Source organism: Ursus maritimus, unplaced genomic scaffold (assembly GCF_017311325.1).
Source record: "Ursus maritimus isolate PB19 unplaced genomic scaffold, ASM1731132v1 scaffold_26, whole genome shotgun sequence".
Lineage (NCBI taxonomy): Eukaryota > Metazoa > Chordata > Mammalia > Carnivora > Ursidae > Ursus > Ursus maritimus.
Window position 1 is genome coordinate 11,171,146 of NW_024425119.1, and position 23,767 is coordinate 11,194,912.

At 35.8% G+C, this 23,767-nt stretch overlaps 3 protein-coding genes across 3 annotated transcripts; all 3 read right to left on the reverse strand.

Annotated features, from left to right (window-relative positions):
- Positions 1-5,000: 5,000 nt before the first annotated feature.
- Positions 5,001-5,939, reverse strand: TAS2R7 (taste 2 receptor member 7). Its single transcript, XM_008706979.1, has one exon. It carries the CDS (start codon positions 5,937-5,939, stop codon positions 5,001-5,003), a length of 939 nt encoding a protein of 312 aa, XP_008705201.1.
- A 3,519-nt stretch (positions 5,940-9,458) lies between these two features.
- On the reverse strand, positions 9,459-10,707 carry TAS2R8 (taste 2 receptor member 8). Its single transcript, XM_008706980.2, has one exon. The coding sequence runs from the start codon at positions 10,705-10,707 to the stop codon at positions 9,778-9,780; it is 930 nt and encodes a 309-aa protein (XP_008705202.2). The 3' UTR covers positions 9,459-9,777.
- A 1,874-nt stretch (positions 10,708-12,581) lies between these two features.
- TAS2R9 (taste 2 receptor member 9) lies at positions 12,582-13,577 on the reverse strand. The gene has a single exon (XM_008707077.2). It carries the CDS (start codon positions 13,575-13,577, stop codon positions 12,582-12,584), a length of 996 nt encoding a protein of 331 aa, XP_008705299.2.
- Between the last annotated feature and the right edge of the window lie 10,190 nt (positions 13,578-23,767).

Consider the following 23,767-nt stretch of genomic DNA (forward strand, 5'->3'; position numbering starts at 1 on the left):
ATCTCACATCGAGTTCTTTCATCCATTTGGAGTTTATCTTTGTGTATGGTGTGAGAGAGTGGTCAAGTTTCATTCTTTTGCATACAGCTCTTCAATTTTCCCAGCACCATTTACTGAACAGACTGTCTTTTTTTCCACTGGATGTTTTTTCCTGCTTTGTCAAAGGTTAGTTGCCCAAAGAGCTGAGGGTCCATTTCTGGGTTCTCTATTCTGTTCCATTGGTCTATGTGTCTGTTTTTATGCCAGTACAATGCTGTCTTTGTGATCACAGCTTTGTAGTACAGCTTGAAACCCGGCAACACGATGCACCCAGGTTTGTTTTTCCTTTTCAACAATTCCTTGGCAATTCAGGGCCTTTTCTGGTTCCACACAAATTTAAGGGCTGTTTGTTCCAGTTCTTTGAAAAATGTCGTTGGTATTTTGATCGGGTTGGCATTGAAAAGTGTAGATTGCTCTGGGTAGTGTAGACATTTTAACTATGTTTATTCTTCCAATCCATGAGCATGGAATATTTTTCCATCTTTTTGTGTCTTCTTTAATGTCCTTCAAGAGTGATTTGTAGTTTCTAGAATATAGATCCTTTACCTCTCTAGTTAAGTTAATTCCGAGATAACGTATGCTTTTTGGTGCTATTGTAAATGGAATAGATTCCGTAATTCCTCTTTCTTCTGTCTCATTGTTCGCGTATAGAAATGCAACTGATTTCTGAGCATCCGTTTTGTATCTGGCCACATTACTAAATTGTTCTGTAACATCTAGTAATTTGGGAGTGGAGTCTTTTGGATTTTCCATATAGAGTATCATGTCATCTGCGAAGAGAGACAGTTTGACTTCTTCTTTGCTGATTTGGATAATTTTATCCCTTTTTGTTGTCTGATTGCTGTTCCAAGGACTTCTAGTACTATGTTGAATAATAATGGCGAGAATGGGCATCCTTGTTGTGTTCCTGATCTTAAGGGAAAGGCTTTCAGCTTTTCCCCACTGAGAATGATATTCGCTGTAGGCTTTTCATAGATGGTTTTTATGAAATTGAGGAATGTACCCGCTATCCCTACACTCTGAAGGGTTTTAATCAGGAAAGGATGCTGTATTTTGTCAAATGCTTTTTCTGCATCAATTGAGAGGATTCCGTGCACAAGAAGGCAGTTGATAAAGATTAGAGCAGAGATCAATGAATTAGAAACCAGGAAAACAGTAGAGCAGATCAACAAAACTAGAAGCTGGTTCTTTGAAAGAATATATAAGATCGATAATCCACTGGCAAGACTTATTCAAAAGAATAGAGAAAGGACCCAAATTAATAAAATTATGAATGAAAAGGGAGAGGTCACAACCAACACCAATGAAATAGGAAGGATCATTAGAAACTTTTATCAACAACTTTTTGCCAATAAATTCAACAACCTGGAAGAAATGGATGCCTTCCTGGAAACTTATAAACTACCAAGACTGAAACAGGAAGAAATTGATTAAACAGACAGATTAATTATGAAGAGATTGAAGCAGTGATCAAAAACCTCCCTAAAAACAAGAGTCCAAGGTCTGACAGATTCCCCGGGGAATTCTACCAAACATCCAAAGAAGAAATAATACTTATTCTCCTGAAGCTGTTTCAAAAAATAGAAACAGAAGGAAAAGTACCAAACTCATTCTATGAGGCCAGTATTACCTTGATCCCCAAACCAGGAAAGGACCCCATCAAAAAGGAGAATTACAGACCGATATCCCTGATGAATATGGATGCCAAAATTCTAACAAGATACTAGCTAATAGGATCCAGCAGTACATTAAAAGGATTATCCATCATGACCAAGTGGGATTCATCGCTGGGATGCAAGGGTGGCTCAACATTCGCAAATTGATCAGTATGATAGATCATATCAACAAGAATAGAACACATCTTTTTAAAAATGTCAGAAAACTAGGGGTGCCTGGGTGGCTCAGTGGATTAATTGTCTGATTCTTGGTTTCAGCTCAGGTCATGATCTCATGGTTGTGTGATAGAGACCTTCTACATGCTCTATGCTTAGTAGAAATCTGCTTGGATATTCTCTCCCTCTGCTCCCACTTCCTAGTAAATAAATAAATCTTTAAAAAAAACTGTCTTAACTCTATTACCACCATCCAAATCTGAGCTGCTATGATTTCTCATAGGGACCACTTACTATACCATAACATATTAGCTTGTCCCCTTAATTGTACTCCTGCCCATTCCAACACATACTACATAGTATATCCATTGTTCTTATAATCAAAGTAAACAAATCTACATACAAATCAAATTATGTTACATGTGGTTTCAATTCTTTTGATGTCTTCCCACTGCACTTAAATCTAAATTCCCTCTCATGACTTAAAATGCTTTTCCAGGGGCGCCTGGGTGGCACAGCGGTTAAGCGTCTGCCTTCAGCTCAGGGCGTGATCCCAGCGTTCTGGGATCGAGCCCCACATCAGGCTCTTCCGCTATGAGCCTGCTTCTTCCTCTCCCACTCTCCCTGCTTGTGTTCCCTCTCTCGCTGGCTGTCTCTCTCTCTGTCAAATAAATAAATAAAATCTTTAAAAAAATAAAATAAAAATAAAATGCTTTTCCATGATTTTGCCAGTCACCCCTTGCTCACCATGCTCTCTGATCACTCAGATCTTATTGCTCTTCTCAAACACTTGTTCCTTGGGGTACTGGCACTTGCAGTGCCATCTTATTGGAAGATTATTTGTCCAGGATGGCACATGGCTGGATTATATTTGTGATTCTTGTTTCAGTTTGAAATCTAAGTTTCTCAGGAAGGTCTAGTCTGACCACACTCTATAAAGCTCTTCCTCTTCTCCAGTTATTCTCAATCAATCAGCACTTGTAACTCTGAGTTTGTTTACTTGATCATTATCTGTCTTCCATGATGTTTTCCATGACTGTGCATTACATGAGAGCACAGACTTTGTCACATTTCATCTGTATTTACAGCATACAGGATTGTGTATAATGCTCAGATATTCAATGTGTGAGTGGATATGTACTTTCTAAACAAGGGATAAAAATAAGAAGGAATTTGCCTGCATTCTCTGTAAACTGTTTGCTTCATTCTCTTAGAGTAAGCCTGAAAAACTCTACTCCAAACACTGGGAGTAAAAGAAATAGTACAAGTCTTCTTTCAACCCTGAGGTATTATCATTTTTGCCTTATTTCTCAGAACTAATATAATCTCAGAAGATAAACTACTTGCTTTGGTTACATCACTTTCATCCTAGATATGCCAGTAAGTAGAATAATGTACAGTAAGAGATTTCTAGTATGCCTTCTGTTTCCACATTAATATCCTTTGCCTGGCTACTGTTCACAGAGAGATTGAATGTTGAGATGTTAATGTTTCTCATATAAGTAGATGATCAAATTTCTCAGGTCCACAACATGAAGACATCAAACATGGAGTTTCCAAGATTTCCCTTAACTCTCCGGGTTTTTTTTTCCATGCTTAATAAATTCAAATATATTGGTATCCACATAGGTGGGAGGTGGGGACAGATATTCTTTAAGACCATATTAAAAAGAATGTAAGCTTCAGTGTCTGCACCTAATTTTCTTTTGTTTCTTTAACTTACAAGGCACTCAATATAAATCTTCTTAAATTTATCAATTTAATCAATGTGTATGTTCACTGTCAGATTCAGAGAAGAAAAATTAACATATGAAACTAATGTAGAATTAATTTGTATTTTTTTTTATTTTTTTAAAGATTTTATTTTATTTGTTTGAAAGAAACAGCGAGAGAGGGAACACAAGCAGGGGGAGTTGGAAAGGAAGAAGCAGGCTCCCAGTGGAGGAGTCCGATGTGGGGCTAGATCCCAGAATGCCAGGATCACGCCCTGAGCTGAAGGCAGACGCTTAACGACTGAGCCACCCAGGCACCCGTAATTTTTATTTTTGCCACATATTGAGGAGAATATTTACAAACATTTTCTTTTCTACACACAAAGTTTATGGCTATTCTAGGCTGGTTAGTAACAGAGTCAATCACTCCAAAATATCCTTTCTGCAACATAAATGATTTGCTTTTGTTGGAATTTCCCAAAGAGATATTTCATAGATAACATATGTATAATCCAAATAGTATTCTCCTGGCATGTAGCGATGATCTGTATTGAATCAATGTCTCCTTTAACAGTTTTGAAGTTTTAACATCTCAGTACATAAGTTTTTGATTGAAGGTCTCATCTTATAAGGGTATCTTGACAATCAGTGCCTGGTACAGTCCTAGTCTGCTAAAAGCAAACTTACAAGTGTCTTTTGTGAAGAAATGTACTTCAATAAGCAATCAATCATTCCTTTTTTAGCCAACTTTGTTTTATAGAAAATTTCTATATAAACTCTCCTCTCACACTTACAATGTGTCTTTCTTTCATTGATCTATAGTCCTAAAGTAATTTTTGAACTTGTTGTGACAATATTTACTTTAATCACAATATGTATCTTAACTGTGATTATAATCAGTATTAATTTCTGCTGCATTCACAGAATTGCATAACATTTGATTAAGAACTGTCACCATACTGAGCTTTTTCCAAAGATGGATGATCTGAGAAAAAAATCTAACTGGGACTGTGGGGATGAGTGAACTACTTTTCATAGGAATGCAAATAACAACTAGATACTATTACAGTTGTTCTGAATTATTCATAAAATTTTGCATCTAGAGAAATGATTTAGAACTATGAAAATACTCTCTCTTCTGATAGTTAATATTAAGATATTAACTTTTATATGTTCTGAAACATGTTTTTAAAAACTCTGAAGGGAGGGGTAGAGAGAGAGGGAGAGTCAGAGACAAAGAGGCAAAATCAGCTCTACATGAAATTTCTTAAGTTACAATTATAGATATACTAAATACATTTAAGAGTAATTAACCATATGAAAACAACATTAATGGAAGAACTGAAGACAACTAAGAAACATCATGTCTTACTTTGTCCTAGTAAATGATAGTTAGCCTTTAGATCTGCTTATGGTGTTAGAAATTTTTTCTGTTTAGGATATACTTTACTTTCCAAAGCACCCTTAAGCATTCCTGTCTTAATTTATTGCTCCCCAGAATTAGGATAAATGAATGGCTTGAGGGATAGATTAAAGCTATCAACTCACCAATGATCACAGCTAATTCAGTCTCTGGCATAAAGTAGCTAGAAGTGGCTACAAGAAAGGCCAAACAGTAGACAATGAAAAGGAGGAGAAACGAGATGACAGCTTTCATGGCTCCCATGTGGGCTTCTATGCTGAAGTCTCTGCACCCTGTGGCATTGAGCTTCATCTGCCTGGTATGTCTCCAGAGGGAGAGGATCAAGAGGAGAAATGAGATCAGGGACACAGAAAAAGGGAATAGCGTTAACAGGTTGAGGAAAATCTTGATGGAAGCATATTGAGCTTTATTTACTCTGCATCTCACAGTTAGGTTTGTTTTCTTCTTTGTCTTAACACAATACCTGAAGTCATCATTCAAATTCTCAGTGACAAGAAGGCTAATAAACACAGAGAGGACCAAGCACCCCAGCAGGATCCTCGGAATCACACTGTCAATTCTCCACTTCATCCAGAGGAAAAGGGGATGGAAAAAATTTGCGATCTTGAAGAAATAGAAAATGCTGAGACAGGTGGCAAACCAGACACTTAAATGGTTGGTTAGTGTCCAGAAGAAGTCAATGATTCTCATTTGTTTACCCGTGGTATACACATCTGGATACAGCACCAATATAAAACAATCTAATAATATTATACATAATAGACAAATTCTGGATATGGCCAGACTTGTGAGGATTAAATCAATAGAGGCGATCTTCCTATTCTTGATCCAGCCCATGCAGTTTACCAATCCAATGAATGCATTCCCTAAAATCCCCACTGAAAACTCTCCAGCTGCTATCAGCATTAAGGTGGTCTCCACTTTATCCGGCATGTTAAAATACAGAAGTATCCAATTCGTTTCTAGTTGAACTGATGTAATTTGATAGGTACACCTACTTCTTAGATTTTGTTGTAATTTTCTTTGCCTCTCTTATTGTAGTCTGTCTTATGGTAGAGACTGGAGTGAGAAATGAAGACTGTAGCTATCATCATTAAATCCTAATTAGTCTTGAGAAGCAAATGTGGTTGGCAGTCCCTGGCCTGCCACTGCATGTATCACCTGTATGTAAAACCTGTACCAGCAGGCTTTACTTTTCCACATATGGTTAATTTAGGCTGAGCTACATTTTAGGATGCAAATTAGACCTGTTCCCTTTCATGGTCCTGCACTGTGTATGTGTTGCAAGGCTATGTTTTGCAAGTTTTGGATTCATTAATCTACAACATATACTAGTAACCTCAATAGGGCTGCTAGATTTAACAAATAAAAATACAGGACACTTAGTTAAACTTGAATTTCAAATAAACAATGAATGATTTTTTTTTTGTTTATGTCCTAAATTGCATGAGATTAGTACTTCCAAGAAGTACTAAAATTCACATTTAATTGGGTGTCCTGTATTTTATCTGGCAAATCTAAACTCCAAGGATTTTCTAGCAATTAGAAAACAGGCCAAAATTGAAATTTGTAGAGGAATCTTTATTTTGCTAAATGATAATATTGATTTTTGCTAAAAATCCAAAGTTTGGGTTAACATTGAGAACTGTACATTTTCAGGGAATTTAAAAAGTTAGCACTAAATATAGCTTGTACAGGTCTAAAAAGACATCTTAGCTCATTTATCTTGGTTGTTCAGATGAACAGTTACATGCACAAGGTCTGTTAAAATAATTCATTGACTTCGTAGTCAACTCAATTTAATGGTAATTTAGTTTGTGATGATATATATAATAAGATGAAGGAGCCCTAATGGAGTATTGATTACCTTTATATTTTCCCTTTTCATTTAAAATGTTCTCAAGAGCAGTTGCACATACAAAAGAAGAGATTAAAATCCTGTGTTTTGATCTACTCCCCACCCTCCACCATGCCAAATTGCATCTGAGAATCTAGATCCTTGGCCCTTCCAGACTATCAGGCAAGAGACTAACGATTAAGTTTACCTCACGCTTACAAACTACTCTTATTTTGAAGTAGCTTCTCTAATTTAGACTTACTGAGAAATACTTTGCTATATAGTATTTCCATGGAATAATTCTGGGGTGATGATACTTTCTTTGGGAACACATATCTTCCCATCCTTCCTTAAAGGACAAACCTTCATTCCTAAAATGCAGCTCTGACTTTTGGACAAACTATCTCATTATGTAGCTATGTTCACAGATAACTGCTTTCCTCTGATCTTAGAAATTATCCCTGACCCAAGCACATCATTTTCTTCTCCATAGTGCCCTGGTAAATAAAGGGCTTCAGTAACTATGATAATACCTTTACCCGAATAAATCTTAGGATATGTTTTTGTTTTTTGTTTTTTTGCAGCTAAGTATAGATTTTCTGTATACTTGTGTTGTATAGCATGTAAGTTATGGTGCAGCTACTATGGAAACAGAATGAAAGTTCCTCAAAAGATTAAAAATGCAACTACCACATGATCCAGCATCCCCAAACCTGGGTGTTTATCAAAAAGAATTGAAATCAGGATACCAAAGTGATATTAGCACTGATGTTTATTGCAGTGTTATGAACAGCAGCTAAATGTAGAAAAGCCCTAACTGCCCATTGGCATATGAGTGAATAAAGAAAATGTGTTACATACAGACAATGGGACATCATTCAGTCTTAAAGCAAAGAAAATTTTGCAATGTACAAAAGCCTACGTGGACTTGGAGGACATTATGCTAAGTTAAATAAGCTAGTTACAGAAGGACAAATATTGCCCGATTCCACTTATACAGGTATCTAGAATAGTCAGGTCATAAAAGCAAAAAGTAAAATAGCAGTTGCCAGGACCTGAGGGGAGATAAGAATACAGAATTGCTATTCAATGTATATTAATTTTCAGTTACGCAAGATGAAAAATTCTAGAGATATGCACTATGATATTATGTCTGTAGTTAACAACACTGTGCTGTACACTTAAAAATTTGTTAAAAGCATAGATCTCATATTAAATGCCCTACTACAATAAAAAAATAGAAAAGAAAAGAGAAAAAAGTTTGCAAGAGAGCGTTTTGTCACCTTACTACTTTGAACTTACTACTTTGAACCCTCACTATTTTGAACTACTTTGAACTTTGGTGGTCAGTGGAGGTACTTCAAACACTGAAGATACAGAAAACTAAACATGGAAAAAAGGATTTCACACTAATGGAGGGAAACCTTCCCAGAAGTACTAATCTTACAAAACACTTATTTCATCTAAACTTGCAGAAGAATGTAAAGTTCATTGCAGCGTAGGATTAACAGGTCTTTTGCAGAATATACTAATATATTCCATCAAAAGACTATCAATTCTCCTATCTTGTACAACAAATAGCAACTTAATTGCTAAGATATCAGAAATACAGTTGATCAAGTTTATGTACTTAAGACTGTAAATATTGGGACTTTCCAGAGTGAATTTTGTATCATCATATGCAGAAAAATTGCTTATCTTCAGGTAATTAATATTTTAGTTATAACAAAACAAAAATGGGTAGATTGAAGTAGACCTGAATTTGACATAGCAATGGTGGGACCTGAAATGCACAGCCATATCAGAACATACATGGACTTAGACATGCCAGATCAAGTGTTTCAACACTACTCTAGTGAGGAAGGATTTGATGTTCACAGTAGAACAACATTTTAGTAGTGACTCTTATTTTTTATTATTTTTTGTAATTTACTCTGTATGTGTTATAACTTATTGCTTTTCTAGTGATAGCATGTAGTTATTCCATAATGTGTCTTAATTTCTTCTTAATTGTTTTTCTCAAGTCCTGAGTGAAAAGAACTCCTGCAGGTTGTATTAAGAAAGGACCCTGAGTAAAGCAAGTCTGATTGAAATTAATTGTCCCATCCTTTTATCCAGATTGTGAAGAACACATAAGAATGTCCGTAGAGAGAGATTCTTGAACGGGAGCTATTCCCATCCTATTGCTGCCTGAACAGCAAGTTGTTTGTAAGGAAATTTAATTTCAAGGAAAATGAATGAGTAGCCAGAATAAGGTCAACCAGAAAATATTATCTAGGAGACCACCTAAAGCATCACTCACTTGGGAGGAGACAGTTACATAACTGGGACACTGAACCAGAAATGGGACAGGGGAGATCTGAGTTTGTAGTTAATAAGCCAAATGGGAGTGACCCGACAGAGACATGAAGGAAGCAAAATTAAGGGCCAGTAATGAAAAAATGTATATAAGGGGGCGCCTGGGTGGCGCAGTCGTTAAGCGTTTGCCTTCTGGGATCGAGCCCTGCATCAGGCTCCTCCGTTAGGAGCCTGCCTCTTCCTCTCCCACTCCCCCTGCTTGTGTTCCCTCTCTCGCTGGCTGTCTCTGTCAAATAAATAAATTAAAAAAAAAAAAAGAAAAAATGTATATAGGAAAAAAATGAAAAAACAGTGCAGCTCAGTGCTCTTTATCATGGGCCTAAAAAAATCTTAAAGGAACTTAACTAGGCAGTACGTGTTTAACATCTGCAGTAAGGGAAGTGTGAGCTCTCAAACTCTTGGAGGAAAGGGCACGTGAAGATGAGAATCTGGAGTGTATACAGACTAAGGGGATTTATACATGCACGTGCTACTAGGTCTCAAGAACAGTTAAAGATGTTACCCAAGATAAACAGGATAACTGGAAAAATGAGAATGTATTTTTTATTAGCAAAATCCATTTATAGAGCTAAGATTTTACATAATGCAGACTGTTCTTCCAAATCTCAGCACCCTGATAGATGCCTGCCTCAGCTTGTTATTTCTAATAATCAAAATAAGTGAATGACCAGAAGGATAAAGAATTGCTATAATTTCTCCTAACATCACAGCTAACTTGCTTTCTTTCATAAGGTAGTGAAAAGTCGCCAAAAGAGAAGCCCCATAGTATACAAAAAGGAGGAAGAGAAATGAAGTCATAGTTTTCATGGCTCCCACATGGGCCTCTGTGCTGGGGTCTCCACAGCCTGTAACACTGACTTTCATTTGCTTGATATGTCTCCTTAGGGACATAATTAAAAGGAAAAATGAGATCAATGACACAGCACATGGGACAATTGCCAACAGGTTAAAGAGAGTCAACAGGCTGAAGTATTGACTTTTACTCACATAGAACATTTCAGTGCAGTTTCTTTTATGATTTATAATTTTCTGAAATTCAAAATCATAATTTGGTGCCGTTGCTAGTATAAGGCTGATCAAAGAGGAAATGGCCAAACAACCCAGCAGAACCCAGTGAATCACTCTGTCAATTCTTCTCTTTAGCCAGAGAAAAAGCGGATGGGAGAAATTGGCTATCTTGAGCAAATAGAAGACATTGAAGCAGGTGGCAAACCATGTACTTAAGTAGTTGGTGAGTGTCCAGAAGATATTAATGACCGCCTGTAGTTTACCATTTTCATAAAAATCTGGGTAGCATACCATTATGATGCCATTTAGTATCAATATACAGAGCAAACAAATTCTGGAGATGGCTAGACTGGTGAGGATATAGTCAACTGAGGAGATCTTTTTCTTCTTAATCCAGTCAATCCAGTTTACTAGTCCAATATATACATTCCCCAACATTCCTATTATGAATTCTCCAGTTAAAATGATCACAAAGATGTTGTCTTCCATACTGAGCATGTTGGTAGGAAGAACACCCTGATCTCCAGTATCACTGCGGTTGGGCTAATTTATAGACTCTCAGTTGGAGCCTGGTAAATGAGGTCTTCAAATCACGGGATAATATTTTCATCTCCTCCACTATTTTGACTTTGGTATAATTCCAGAAGTACCCAGCTCTCTTTTGAAATAGAATTTCTTCTCCATTCACGAGGACTAAACCAACTGGTTGCTCCAAACAGTTTGACTAGCTTTGAGCCAGGGCAAATTATAATCATGACCCTTTAGTGAGTGATAAGGGAACTGTTCAGTTGAAACTGCTCTTATACAAATTAAAAGAGGTTATATTTCACGAATTTGCTACAGGCTTCTTGCTGTTAAGTTCTGTGTATTTTGACCTGTCAAATCGAATTTCAAATATGGAGCCCCAGAAAGCACACAAAAACGTGTATTCCATAAAAATCACAATGTGTAAATGAAAGTCCATTTTCTTCACCATATATTATAAATTAATCAAATGTCAGGTTTCCTAGTGGAAACGAATTTTAATTTTGGAAATGATCAGTACAGTCAGTTGTAGAAAATAAACTTTCAGTCAGAGGATAATAATTTTTTTCATATAAATGGTTAATTAGAGAAGGGTATGATACAAATCTAATTATAAATGACGTAATGTGAATTAGGCAGGCACATGGCAATATTTACTAAACATCTTTTCTCTGGAGTTTTTTTAATAGAAGTGAAAGATGCTAGATAAAGATTTGCTATGTTTAGTTTTATTTAATATGGGAAATGCTGTCCATGACAATTCACTTCCTGAAATGTCATCTCTTGAGTAAGGAACATTTTCACATAAAATTAAGAAAACACACTTTAAATTATTCTTTTTGCAATCAACTCCTTTTATACGATTTATAATCTCATATTCTACATTGTAGTCATTTCTTTATTTTTAAGAAAATATTTACTGAATTATATTTCCAGGGAATAGGAGTAATTCTACTATTAAATTGATTTATTCTTTCTTGGGAGAGCTAGCCCACAATAAATTTAAATCTAGGTAATACAAATCACATAAACTAGGGTTCTTCTAATTGTATTTAAGTACTTCTATACTGCAAGAAACATATCTAGTATTTTTCCTATTTCTTATGCTTGCTAGTGTGTAATAGGAAAGTATGAAATTGAAAATTTAAGGAAACCTAGTTATCTGTAAAACATTACCAGAAACAGAATAGAAAAGAGAATGATGTTAAGGGGGGGGGAATGTCAAAAATGCTTTAATCTAAAAGGGTAGGAAAACATTCCAAAGACTCTTTGAGAACTGACTCCTAAAACTAGCATCACCAGGTAGGGTGGTTTTGATACACATATTTCTAACTGTACACCCCTGTCCCCTTTCCTGGTCAAACCTTTTCTTGAAATCACCCCTGTTTTCTTACATTATATTTCACCCTAGGGAGGATCTCACTAGTGTTCTTTCTCACTTCTTATGAGGATGAACCATTCTAGAAATGGAGAGGATAGGGCAGAAAAGTACTGACTTCCAGCTCAAGGTAGACAGTTTTTTACATGATTGACTTTATAGGAAGGACAGATATGTTTTAAAATCTTTTCCTCACAGTCTGTTTGCCTAAAATTCTTCTACTTTTTGAGTTCAAGGCCTTTACCAGATACAACAGAAAGTAGAATCTCTCTGCATTTAGGCAATGATATGAAATGTTAACGTGGGATATGGATTCATTTTTTCCTGTAAAGACAAAGAAATATATGTGGTTCGATAACATTTCATTTAAAGTTGAACAGGCCAGAAATGTGAAGGAACACAAAGGAAAATTTAGGATAATGATAGATATTAATGATTTCTAATAGCATGTATTAAAAAATGAATGTAATCAATTGGGACAAGGGAGAGGGTCTTTTGTTGATTTCTTTCTCCTTGTACTCAGGATTCTCTGTGGAACAAAAGGTTTCCTTCTTTTGCAGAAACCCTTCACAATCCTTAGCACTTTCAGAAAAGCCTCCCTCAGTTTGCTGTTCCCCATTATCAGGATGAACGAATGGCTTGATGGGAAAATGACGGCTATCATGCCACCAAACATCACCACTAATTTTCCCTGAGGAATCAGTAAGCTAGAGGTTACTACAAGAAAGACTGCATAGTACATAACGAAGAGAAGCAGAAAGATGATCACTGCCTTTATGGCCCTCATGTGAGCCTCTGTGCTGGGGTCTCTGGACCCGATGGCATAAAGTTTCATCTGCCTGGTGTGTCTAAATAGGGAGAAAAGTAACAAGAGAAATGAAGTTAGGCAAAGACCAAAAGGAATGATAGCCCCTAGGTTCAGGATAACCAGTTTGAAACCATTGGGGATTTTACTCACTTTGAATTCCCAAGTTATGTTTTCCTTATGACTGACTTGGAAGGGATCCCAGAAGTCCTCATTCAATGAAACACTAATAATTACACAGGTAAGGAAGGACATCAGAAAAATTCCCAGGACGACTCTGTTTATCTTTAGTTTCAACCAGATGAAAAATGGGTGGGATATATTGGCTATCTTCAGTAAATAGAAGATGCTGAGGCAAGAAGTAAACCAGACACTTGAATGATTGCTAAGTGTCCAGAAAACATCCACAATGCTCATTAGCTTGCTACCAGCATATGTATCTCCAGAAATACATATAACAAAGCCATCTAAAGATATCACAAACAACAAACAAATTCTGGAGATGGCTAAGCTCACCAGGATGATGTCAATCACGGAGACATCTCTTCTTTTGAGCCAGCCAGTGCAGTTAACCAGTACAATAAATCCATTTCCCCAAATTCCCATAGTCAATTCACCAGCGATCAAGATCATGTATATTACCTCCATTGTACTTAGCATGTCAGCAGAGAGTTCTGATTTGGGATATTACTGACGATGAATTGGCTTTCAACTGACCAGTGAAGAATGGTGTATATGTCGGTCACTTAGGTCTTGCTGCAGTTGTCTTTTTCTGTCCTCTTTGTTGGCTTTGATCCAGGTCAGTGAGAGAGCCAGTTCTGCTCCGGTGAGAACTACCTAAAGACTTCACTGACTGGCCAGTAATGTCTTTCATGTGCAGTGATGATTGAAAGCCTCCAAGATGCAAATAGGAATGGATCTGATTTCTTGGATTTGCACACTCTTTCTCATTTTAAGCGCTGTGTATTTTAGAGTCATTGGATTTAAGCTTTTGACCAGAGACTTCAAGAAAAAGCTAAATACTTGGAAAATATGGATCCAATTTAATTTGGAGATGTGGCAGCATTACCATCTCTGATGACTTACAAAGTAGCCCCAAATTATGGCCCATATAGTGCAAATTCATGTTTTGGAACTTAAAAATAATTGTGGATTTAGAGTGTAGACAGTTAACACAACTAATTTCAGCCTTAGAGCAACGTATTCACTTCATTAATTAGGGTAACTCAGGTAGAGCAGCAGTGGTTTTCAATTTTCTTGTAGAGACGGTTACTTGCATTACCAGCTCTTCCGCCCTGAGCACTGAAGATATACCAGTGTGCCTATTACTCAGAATTTGACCTCAGAACCTGTATTTGTAGGCAGCCTATATTAAAACCTGAGTGCAATCTTCTTTATCATGTTTTTATAATAATGGATACCGATTTCAAAGACAAAACATATTGGATCATATTTTTACTATTTGTATACTTTTTCGGTTGTTTCATGATTTAAAACACATAGCATCTAAATCCAGAAAACAATAAACCAAGCCATATTAATGTTCTCCCACATTGACTTTAATAGTTCGCCAACTTAACATGTAAACTGGAAGTTTCTAGGCTTTGCTGTAACTGGAGGAGCTGCTCTGTCAGAGGAAAAGGACTTGAGGTAATTATCTCAACCAAATGCCCAACATCATTTGCACAAGTGTTTTAAGAGTATTGGTGACAACAGACGCTGAGTATAGGTACTGGAGACGAAGAATCCCACCCATTAGGTGGGTTGGGAGTCAAGTATCATTTTGTATATTTAAAAGCCATTTGAATTTTTTTGTGGACTGTTTATATTTTTGCTCATTTTTCTACCTTTTTATGAATTTCTATGGTGTTTATATATTACAGAAATTAGCATATTTGTATCGACAATATTTCCCCACTTTGTCATTTGTCCTTAGCCTTTTCTTGTATTTTTTAAATGCAAGCAGAAGTTTTCAAATTTCATATAGTTATATTTATCAGTCTTTATAAGTTCTGGATTTTGAGTTATTGTTAGAAAATTTCTCCATTGATTCATGAGAGACTATGGACTCTGGGAAACAAACTGAGGGCTTCAGGGGTGGGGGTGGGGGAATGGGATAGGCTGGTGATGGGTATTAAGGAGGGCATGTACTGCATGGTGCACTGGGTGTTATACGCAAGTAATGAATCATGGAACTTTACATCAAAAACTAGGGATATACTCTATGGTGACTAACATAATATAATAAAAATATTAATAAAATAAGAAAATTTCTCCATTGAAATTTTCTGATATTTTTCTCTATTACTTTCATGGTTTGCTTTTTTTTCCACAATAAAAAAAACATTTTAAGTAATTTGGCAATATATATGTGCATATATATTTGGCTATATTGTCAAGTGTGGATCCAACTTGATTTATGGATTCAAGATGGGTATCCACTTGTTTCAATAATATTGATTTGGTAATCCATCTTGCACTCCTGCGTGAGAGGTCACTTTAATTTAAATGATAATTTCCCTTCTGTATTTACAGATCAAGCGGCTACTGCTCTTGACTTCTAATGCATTAGTAATGACTAAAAGGACTGTGAGTGGCATGGCTATTTCTAACTGCATAAGGAGAACTGATGACAACTTGAGATTTCAGACGCATGACAATCTGAAAACCAGAGATCTATGGTGGGTCTGAAAGATTCACTTATTTTGGCAGACTGGTGAAGACTATGTTGTCCTCAGAAGAATGTTTTTTTAAGTGAATAAAATGAAAATACATGGAATTTTAAAGGAATCCAGATAGATTAAAGTGTATGTATGTATATATATATATATATGTGTATTTAAGGCTTATTTATTTAAGTAATCTCCACACCCAGCATGGGGCTTGAACCCATGACTCTGAAATCAAAAGTCACATGCTCTTCCAACTGAGTGAGCCAGGAGCCACAATTAAAACATATTTTTAATGTGATTTGGTATTCCCTGTGCTTCTCTTTTCAATAATAATATCTGGCAGAAAGAGCAGTGAGAAAGGTAAAGATAATTTGAGGTATCTGTAACAGTAGTGATCTGTGATTTCTAAAGATGAAAAATTATAGGTACTGCTGATGTTTCTGTGATTGTTACTGACCTTCATACCTAGGAGGAATGCTAGGGTTAAATTAAAGGTTAATAGGAAGAAAGATACAATTTGGTGGCCTTACAAGTTCATAGAGCCCTCAATTCTATCCATAGACTCCTTATTTTACAGCCTCACAACTAAATCCTGACTCTAAGGACATTGCTTTCCCTGCAGCCTTTCAAGAGGCAACACTTATCTCTCTCACACTCCATCACCCACTGAAGTGAAGCGAAGGGAGGTGTTTGTAACTTTCAGCTCATTCTCCCTACTTCCTCACAAGACACCCAGGAGACGGAATCTCCTGTCGTCTGTCTATATATTATTGCAATGTAAGGTTGCAATCATTCACTAGCCCTCCTTCTTTTATTTAAGCTTCTATCTACAGTTAAATATATTAAATGCCACCACCATTCTTTTTGCCAAAGTTCTCCCGGATATCTCTTAATTATTTGATGTCAGCCTCTAATCTATTTTTTGTGAATGGCTGGTAGATACAGTATTTCCTAAGTTCTTGTGTTAAAAACATTCTCCCTTCCCCCAACCACCTTGGTACTTGAAAGACAGTGTGCCTAGATAAAAAATTATTGGCTCACACTTTTTTCCTTAAGCTTAGTGTTAATTTTGCTTTCTTTTTCATGTTGTTGACAAATGTTGAGAAGTTTGGTATCAGGTTTTTTTCTTTCCTTTTCAAGTGACTTGTCCTATTGGCCTGTTAACTCAGAGAAATTAATCTTCACATTTAAAGTCTAACGTGATTAGTGGAATATGTCTCTGAGCTGAACTTTCTGGATCTGTCTTCCCATGTATGTTGTCATTCCAACATATGACTTCAAGTAATTTACTTTTGTTATCTTATTTTTTTCAAGTAATTTATTTTTTTAAGATTTTATTTATTTATTTGTTAGAGAGAGAGCGCACAAACAGGGAGAATGGCAGGCAGAAAGAGAAGCAGGCTCCCTGCTAAGCAAGGAGCCCGATGTGGGACTCAATCCCAGGACCCTAGGATCATGACCTGAGCTGAAGGCAGATGCTTAACTGACTATTTGAGGTGTCTCTCAAGTAATTTATTTTTAAAAAGCTTTCTTGAATCCTCTTTTTAAGTATTAGTTCATTTCCTTACTTTGTTTTTTCTCTTCAGAGATCCAATTATTTGTTTATCATGGCCTGCTTTTTAAGATTTTTTTTATTTAAGATCAATTTAATTAACACATACTGTATTATTGGTTTAAGAGGTAGAATCCAGTGATTCATCAGTTGCATACAAAACCCAGTGCTTATTACCTCAAGTGCCCTCCTTAATGTCCATCACCCAGTTACCCCATCCCCCCAGCCCCCTCCTCTCCAACAACCCTCAATTTATTTCTTATGGTTAAGAGTCTCTTGCAGTTTGTCTCCCTCTCTTTTGTACCTTATTTTGTTTTTCCTTCCCTTCCCCTATGTTTTGTTTCTTAAATTCCACATATGAGTGGAATCATATGGTATTTGTCTTTCTCTGACTTATTTCACTTAGCATAATACCCTCTAGTTCTATCCATATCCTTGTGAATGGCAAGATTTCTTTTTTTGATGACTGAGTATGTAGATAGATAGATAGATAGATAGAGATAGAGATATATAGATATATATATACACACCAGCATGTATGGATGTATATATGAGTGTATATATATATATATATATATATATACCACCTATACCACCACTTCTTTATCCATTCTTCCGTTGATAGACATGTGGGCTTTTTGCAAATTTTGGCTATTGTGGACATTGCTGCTATAAACATTGAGGTGCATGTGCCTCTTCGAATCATTGTTTGTATCCTTTGGATAAATACTTAGTAGCACAATTGCTGGGTCATAGGGTAGTTCTATTTTTAGCTTTTTGAGGAACCTCCATACTGTCTTCCAGAGTGGTTGTACCAGTTTGCATGCCCGTCAACAGTGTAAGATGGTTCTCCTTGCTCCTCATTCTTGCCAACATCTGTTGTTTCCTGAGTTGTTAATTTTAGCCTCCTGACAGCTGTGAGGTGGTATTTCATTGTGGTTTTGATTTGTATTTCCCTGATGTTGAGTGATGTTGAGCACTTTTTCATGTGTCTCTTTATCATGGCCTGCTTTTTGTATTTGTCTTTTTCTCTTTAATATTATTGTCTTTTATGATTTCTGTGTTACTTTCTTCTTTCTCATTTCTTTTATCTCCTTTATCAATACCTTTGATTGATCTGTGTGCTCTAATACACATTGAAATTTCTCTCCATTTCTAAGGTGATTTTAACTCTTTAAATTTTTTTCTTGATTTCTATCAGCTTTTGTGTCCTATCTTTCTATTGTTTGATCATATCTTGTATGAGAGTTTCATTTATGCTTCATGGTGTTTTTCGCTTGTTTAATTCTCTTTAATTCATCCTAGCATGTTGTATCAATCTTCCTTTGTTTTGTCGTTGTTACTTTTCTAGGATATATTCACATACTGAAAATGCCGAAAAGGTTGGTTTTCCTTTTGTGTGTTTGTGTGTGTGTGTGTGTGTGTTTGTGCACGCGCGCGCGTGAGTGAGTGTAGCCATGTATGTATGCAGATATTTTATTTTTGCTGTTGTGATTTTTCTTGTGGTGGTTCTTTAAATCTTATGGATATTCCTTCACCAACTACTAGAAAGATGATTTTTTAACAGTTGGGGAGCTAAAGTTGAAGTTATGTTGTTTTATTTATTTCTCAGTGCTGGGATCTTCTTGATTACCACAGTTTCGACATTTTCATTATTATATGTCATTGTTCTGCGTACAGACTTCCTGTTATTTTCCAGTTTTATCTTGTTTCTGTCTTGCTTGGTCTTGGCTTATCTCTCAAGAATTCTTGATACTGCTTCAGCTTTCTGTGGTGTCTTCCTCTCTCTCCCTGAGAGGCACTGCCTTCCTGAATATATCCTCTTGCCCCGCGCATTTTGCATTGCTACTTCACTGATCCTCTTCTGTAGCTAAGTGAAGTTCACAAACAGTGTAACTCATCTTTTCTTAGGGTGTGGACCTTATGGATGGCATCTGAGTTCTGCCACTTCTAGGGTCCTTCCAAATCCTCTGCTTCTCTGAAAAGATCAACTGGAATTCTGACATCAGCATGAGCTCTTTGGCTCACTGTGTTCACCTCAGGTGTTCTCCACCCATTTACACTGAAACTGTAATGAGTAGGTTTTCTACACATTATGGTCACACTAAAGATTTAGGTTATGATTATTTTTATTTTCCTGGTCTTCTTAATGTTTTTAAAAAGAGGTTGCTTTTTAAAAAAAGATTTATTTACTTATTTGAGAGAAAGAAAATGAGCAAGTAGGGCTACAGGCAGATGGAGAGGGAGAGAGAGTCTTAAGCAGACTCTGCGCTAAGCGCAAAACCCAATGCAGGGCTCTCTCCCAGGACCCTGGGATCATGACCTGAGCTGAAGGCAGACGTTTAACTGACTGAACCACCCAGGTGCATCTAAAAAGAGGTTTCTAAAAGGAAATACTAAGAGATCACATCTAAGTAGCCATCATTGTCTTAGAAGAACTAGAAAACTCACATCCCTCTTATAAACATAGATCTCTAGTACCAAAATACAATAACAATTTAATATACACAATTGTCCTCTTAAAATATATGAAGAAGCTATCATTTATGTCAGAAACTGTACATAATTACTATTTATTTAAAGGTTTATTTTCATTTTACTTCTCCGACAGAATGAATCCTATTGTTATTCTAGAAAGCCATTTATTAATTATTCTATATTTCTATAATAAAAAATATATAAATGGATTTTATTTTCAGTTTCCTGTAACTGTAAGGCTCTAGTAATATTTTTTTTTTCTGGATTGAGTTATTGTTGCAATTTCAGTTAGTACAAAGTTTATCAAGACAGCTTTTTGTAGTTATCTGCAACAAAAAGTAAAATTTGTATGTGGAGAATGTTTGAAAATGTTGAATAATATGCAAACACAAAAGACAATTATCATATGGTTTCACTCATTTATGGAACATAAGAAGTAGGAAGATCGGTAAGAGAAGAAAGGGAAGAAGAAAGAGGGGGTAAACAGAAGGGGGAATGAACCGTGAGAGACTATGGACTCTGGGAAACAAACTGAGGGCTTCAGAGGGGAGGGGGGTGGGGGAATGGGATAGGCTGGTGATGGGTATTAAGGAAGGCACGTATTGCATGGTGCACTGGGTGTTATACGCAAGTAATGAATCATGGAGCTTTACATCAAAAATAAATAAATAAATAAATAAATAAATAAATAAATAAATAAAACCATTATTCATCCAAAAATAAAATAAAATAAAATAAAGTTCTCTTATGAACATTTCTACAAAAGAATGAGATTGATTGTAAAAAAACTAATTAAAATTACACAATAGCTAAAGTGAAGAATGCCACATAAAATTGCAGGAACATTCATTCTATGAATGTGCATGGAAATTGTCATTACTATGTTTAGGATGACAGAAGCAAAGGAAATGCTAATTTCAAATAATATTATTAATAGAAATGTTGATGACCTATGACAACACAGAAGATTACTAAATAAAATTTTTATTTCAAATCAATAAATACAGAGATGCTGAAAAAAGGAGCTTAGTTGATAGTATTAATTGGAACTTTGAGGAAAAAAGCTTAGACAAATATATTTGTTAATTCTCAAAAAAGTTATCAAATACAGATGAAGGAGTCAGTCTCTCAGAAATATTTTAGGAAATATAAGATATTATGGAAACATCATAAATTTGTGTACTGTGGCTGAAAAGAGTAGAGTTAACCAAAGATTTTATGCCAAGAATTTGGGAAAAACTAAAATTAAATACTATAGATTTTTATTCATTGAAAAACTTTTCTAAAGTGAAGCTTAATGTATGTTCTAAGAACAGAACATAAACAGAACAGAATGGGAAAAAAAGTCAAAAGAGTCTCATTTGTTTCACCTTTGTTCAAAATAGTTGGATCAGAATATCATCTATTGCTGTTTCATATTGAAAGGCATTGACTAGTCAAAGTTTTTCAAGAGTTTATGAACTAAAATAATAGTTAAAATAAAAAATTTTGTGAATTATTGTCTTTTGCATACTTGTTAAAGGGTAGTTATTAATGTCAAGAAATGGTTTCTGTAACTAATTTTCTGAGCAAAGTAGTTCACAAGTACCACTGAGTTGATATAAAATCTTGATGATATTTGTATTTAACTTTTTTCCTGTGTAAAACATTGCTAAAAATAATATCTACCTCATAGAATTGTTGTGATTAATGAAGTCTTGTACTAGATTACTGAATTTCCTGGCACTCAAGTCAAAAAATCATGACACTTTGATCAAATTGTTTTGCTATAGAGCCTTTCTTGATGCATCTTAATTACAATTCCCTATGTTTGTACAAATTCCAAGCTTCGTGATAGTTACATGAAATCATAAAATATGGCAATATAATAGTGATGGTTCAACAACTTATTTTTTTATTATTTACTAAAGATGTATGAACTAACAATGGAGTAAGTTTCCATCATATGCAGTTTTTCATTCTTTCATTCAGTATTGAAGTAATGCTGAAAGTAGAGTTTTGGGGGCATTTTCAACTTCCTTTAACCTAGAGCATACATGTTAAAGGACCATACGCATGTAGGATGAGGTGCCTAGCTTGGGCGTCTCCAAGATTAGAAGTGAGATCGAGCACTGGGTGATATACTTGCTTGACAGGTGCTTGCCACAAACTTTCAATTTATAAAAACAAAACAAAACAAAACGGTATCTGTGAAGCACAAGAAAGTGCAGTGCAGTAAAATGAGGTATGCCTGAATAGTAAAACCATATGATGAAGTACGACGCTGTGATAAGAACAAATGGGAAATCTCCCTGTGTACTGAATCAATAATCTCCTAGGCACATTATTTTTAATAATACTGTTATTTGGAATAATTTTAGATTTAGAGAGAATTTGTGAAAATAGTACAGAGACTTCCTGTACACCCCTCGGCCAGTTCAGTCTCCCCTGACGTTATCCGCTTACATCACACATGTGGAAGGGTCCCAATCTAAAATGAAACTGGAGAATCTCGTGCGTGCACCCTCAAAGGAATGGAACTTAAGAACTGAAAGACTGGGGCGCCTGGGTGGCTCAGTTGGTTAAGTGTCTGCCTTCGGCTCAAGTCGTGATCCTGGAGTCCTAGAATCAAGCCCCGAGTTGGGCTCCCTGCTCAGTGGGGAGCTTGCTTCTCCCTCTCCTCCCAGCTCATGCTCTCTCTCCCTATCTCTGTCTCTATCTCTCTCTCCCAAATACTTAAAAAAAAAAAAAGTGAGATCAAGAGCTATCAATAAACCAAGACCCCCTGAGAGGCAGTTCCTTAAAAGTGAATGAAAAAATACTGTATGTCCAGCAAAAGGTTAAAATTAGGGGTATTTACTTGTCAACCACACTGAATTAAAGGGAGAATTTAAAAGATTTGTTATTCTGAGAATTTCCAAAAAAAGATTTGCACATACATATATTTGCAACCAGAACTTGTACTAACTATATAGCCTAAAAAATTACAAACTGAAATTTTAATTTGAAGAAGTACAAGGCAGGTGGTAGTGCCTGTCAGCCTCAAAGCAAAGTTAAATCCTTTCTGGCAGAATGTGCCATAAGGCCACAGCTAAAGTTCTAATGAAACTAAGTTCAGGCATGTCTGGGTGGCTCAGCTGGTTAAGCATCTGCCTTCAGCTCAGGTCATGATCTGGGGTCCTGTGATGGAGCCCCATATTCTGGGATCAAGCCCCAAGTTGGGCTTCCGGCTCAGCGGAGAGTATGCTTCTCCCTCTCCCTCTCCCCCTTGCTCATGCTCTCTCTCTCTCACTCAAAATGGAAAAAAAAATCTTTAAAAAAAAAAAGAAACTAAGTTCAAAATAGAATCACAAAATACAGGACGACCAAGAGTCATAATCACGAGTCAGTACACAACAACAACAAAGAGAGAAACAGACTCATAAGTATAGAGAACCAACTGGTGGTTGCCAAAGGGGAGGGCAATGTGGGTGAAGGGGTTTGAAGGTACAAACTCCCAGTTAGAAAATAAATAAATCACTGGATGTAAAGTACAGCATAATGAATACAGTCCATAGTACTGTAATACACTTTTAGTGGTGAGCATTTTCTATTGTATATAATTGTTGAATCACTGTTGTACACCTGAAACTAATTTTATATTAATGTCAACTATACTTCAATTAAAAAATTTTACAACTTTTTTAATAAATGAAAGTTAAAAAAAGATAAGCTAAATTATCAGAACTGCCAAGGCAGCAGACATTTAGAGTTAATACTTACACAGTTAATGAAAACTCTAGGGAATGCTCTTTTCATCATTTTTCAAGGAAAGTTAACCAAACAGATTTTATTCATGTACCATGTATTTTATTTAATTTTATCTACCAATTACATTAATTATTGCATAAATTATAGAAAATTTAGGAATTTACAGAAGACCAAAATAAGAAAACAAAAATCATCTATAGTCCCACTATTTATGGATAAAAGACCTATCCATCTAGTTTACATATAAATATAATCAAAACAGATTAAGCCACATACCTCTGAATCTATACATATCTATTTTAAAATTTAACTTGAAATCTATGTAAAAACACATTAACAGTAAGTAGTTGAGTGTCACAAATATGCACAATCTCAATTTCTCCTTCATTCCTTTCTGTGTTTTTAATTTTAGGTGAGTG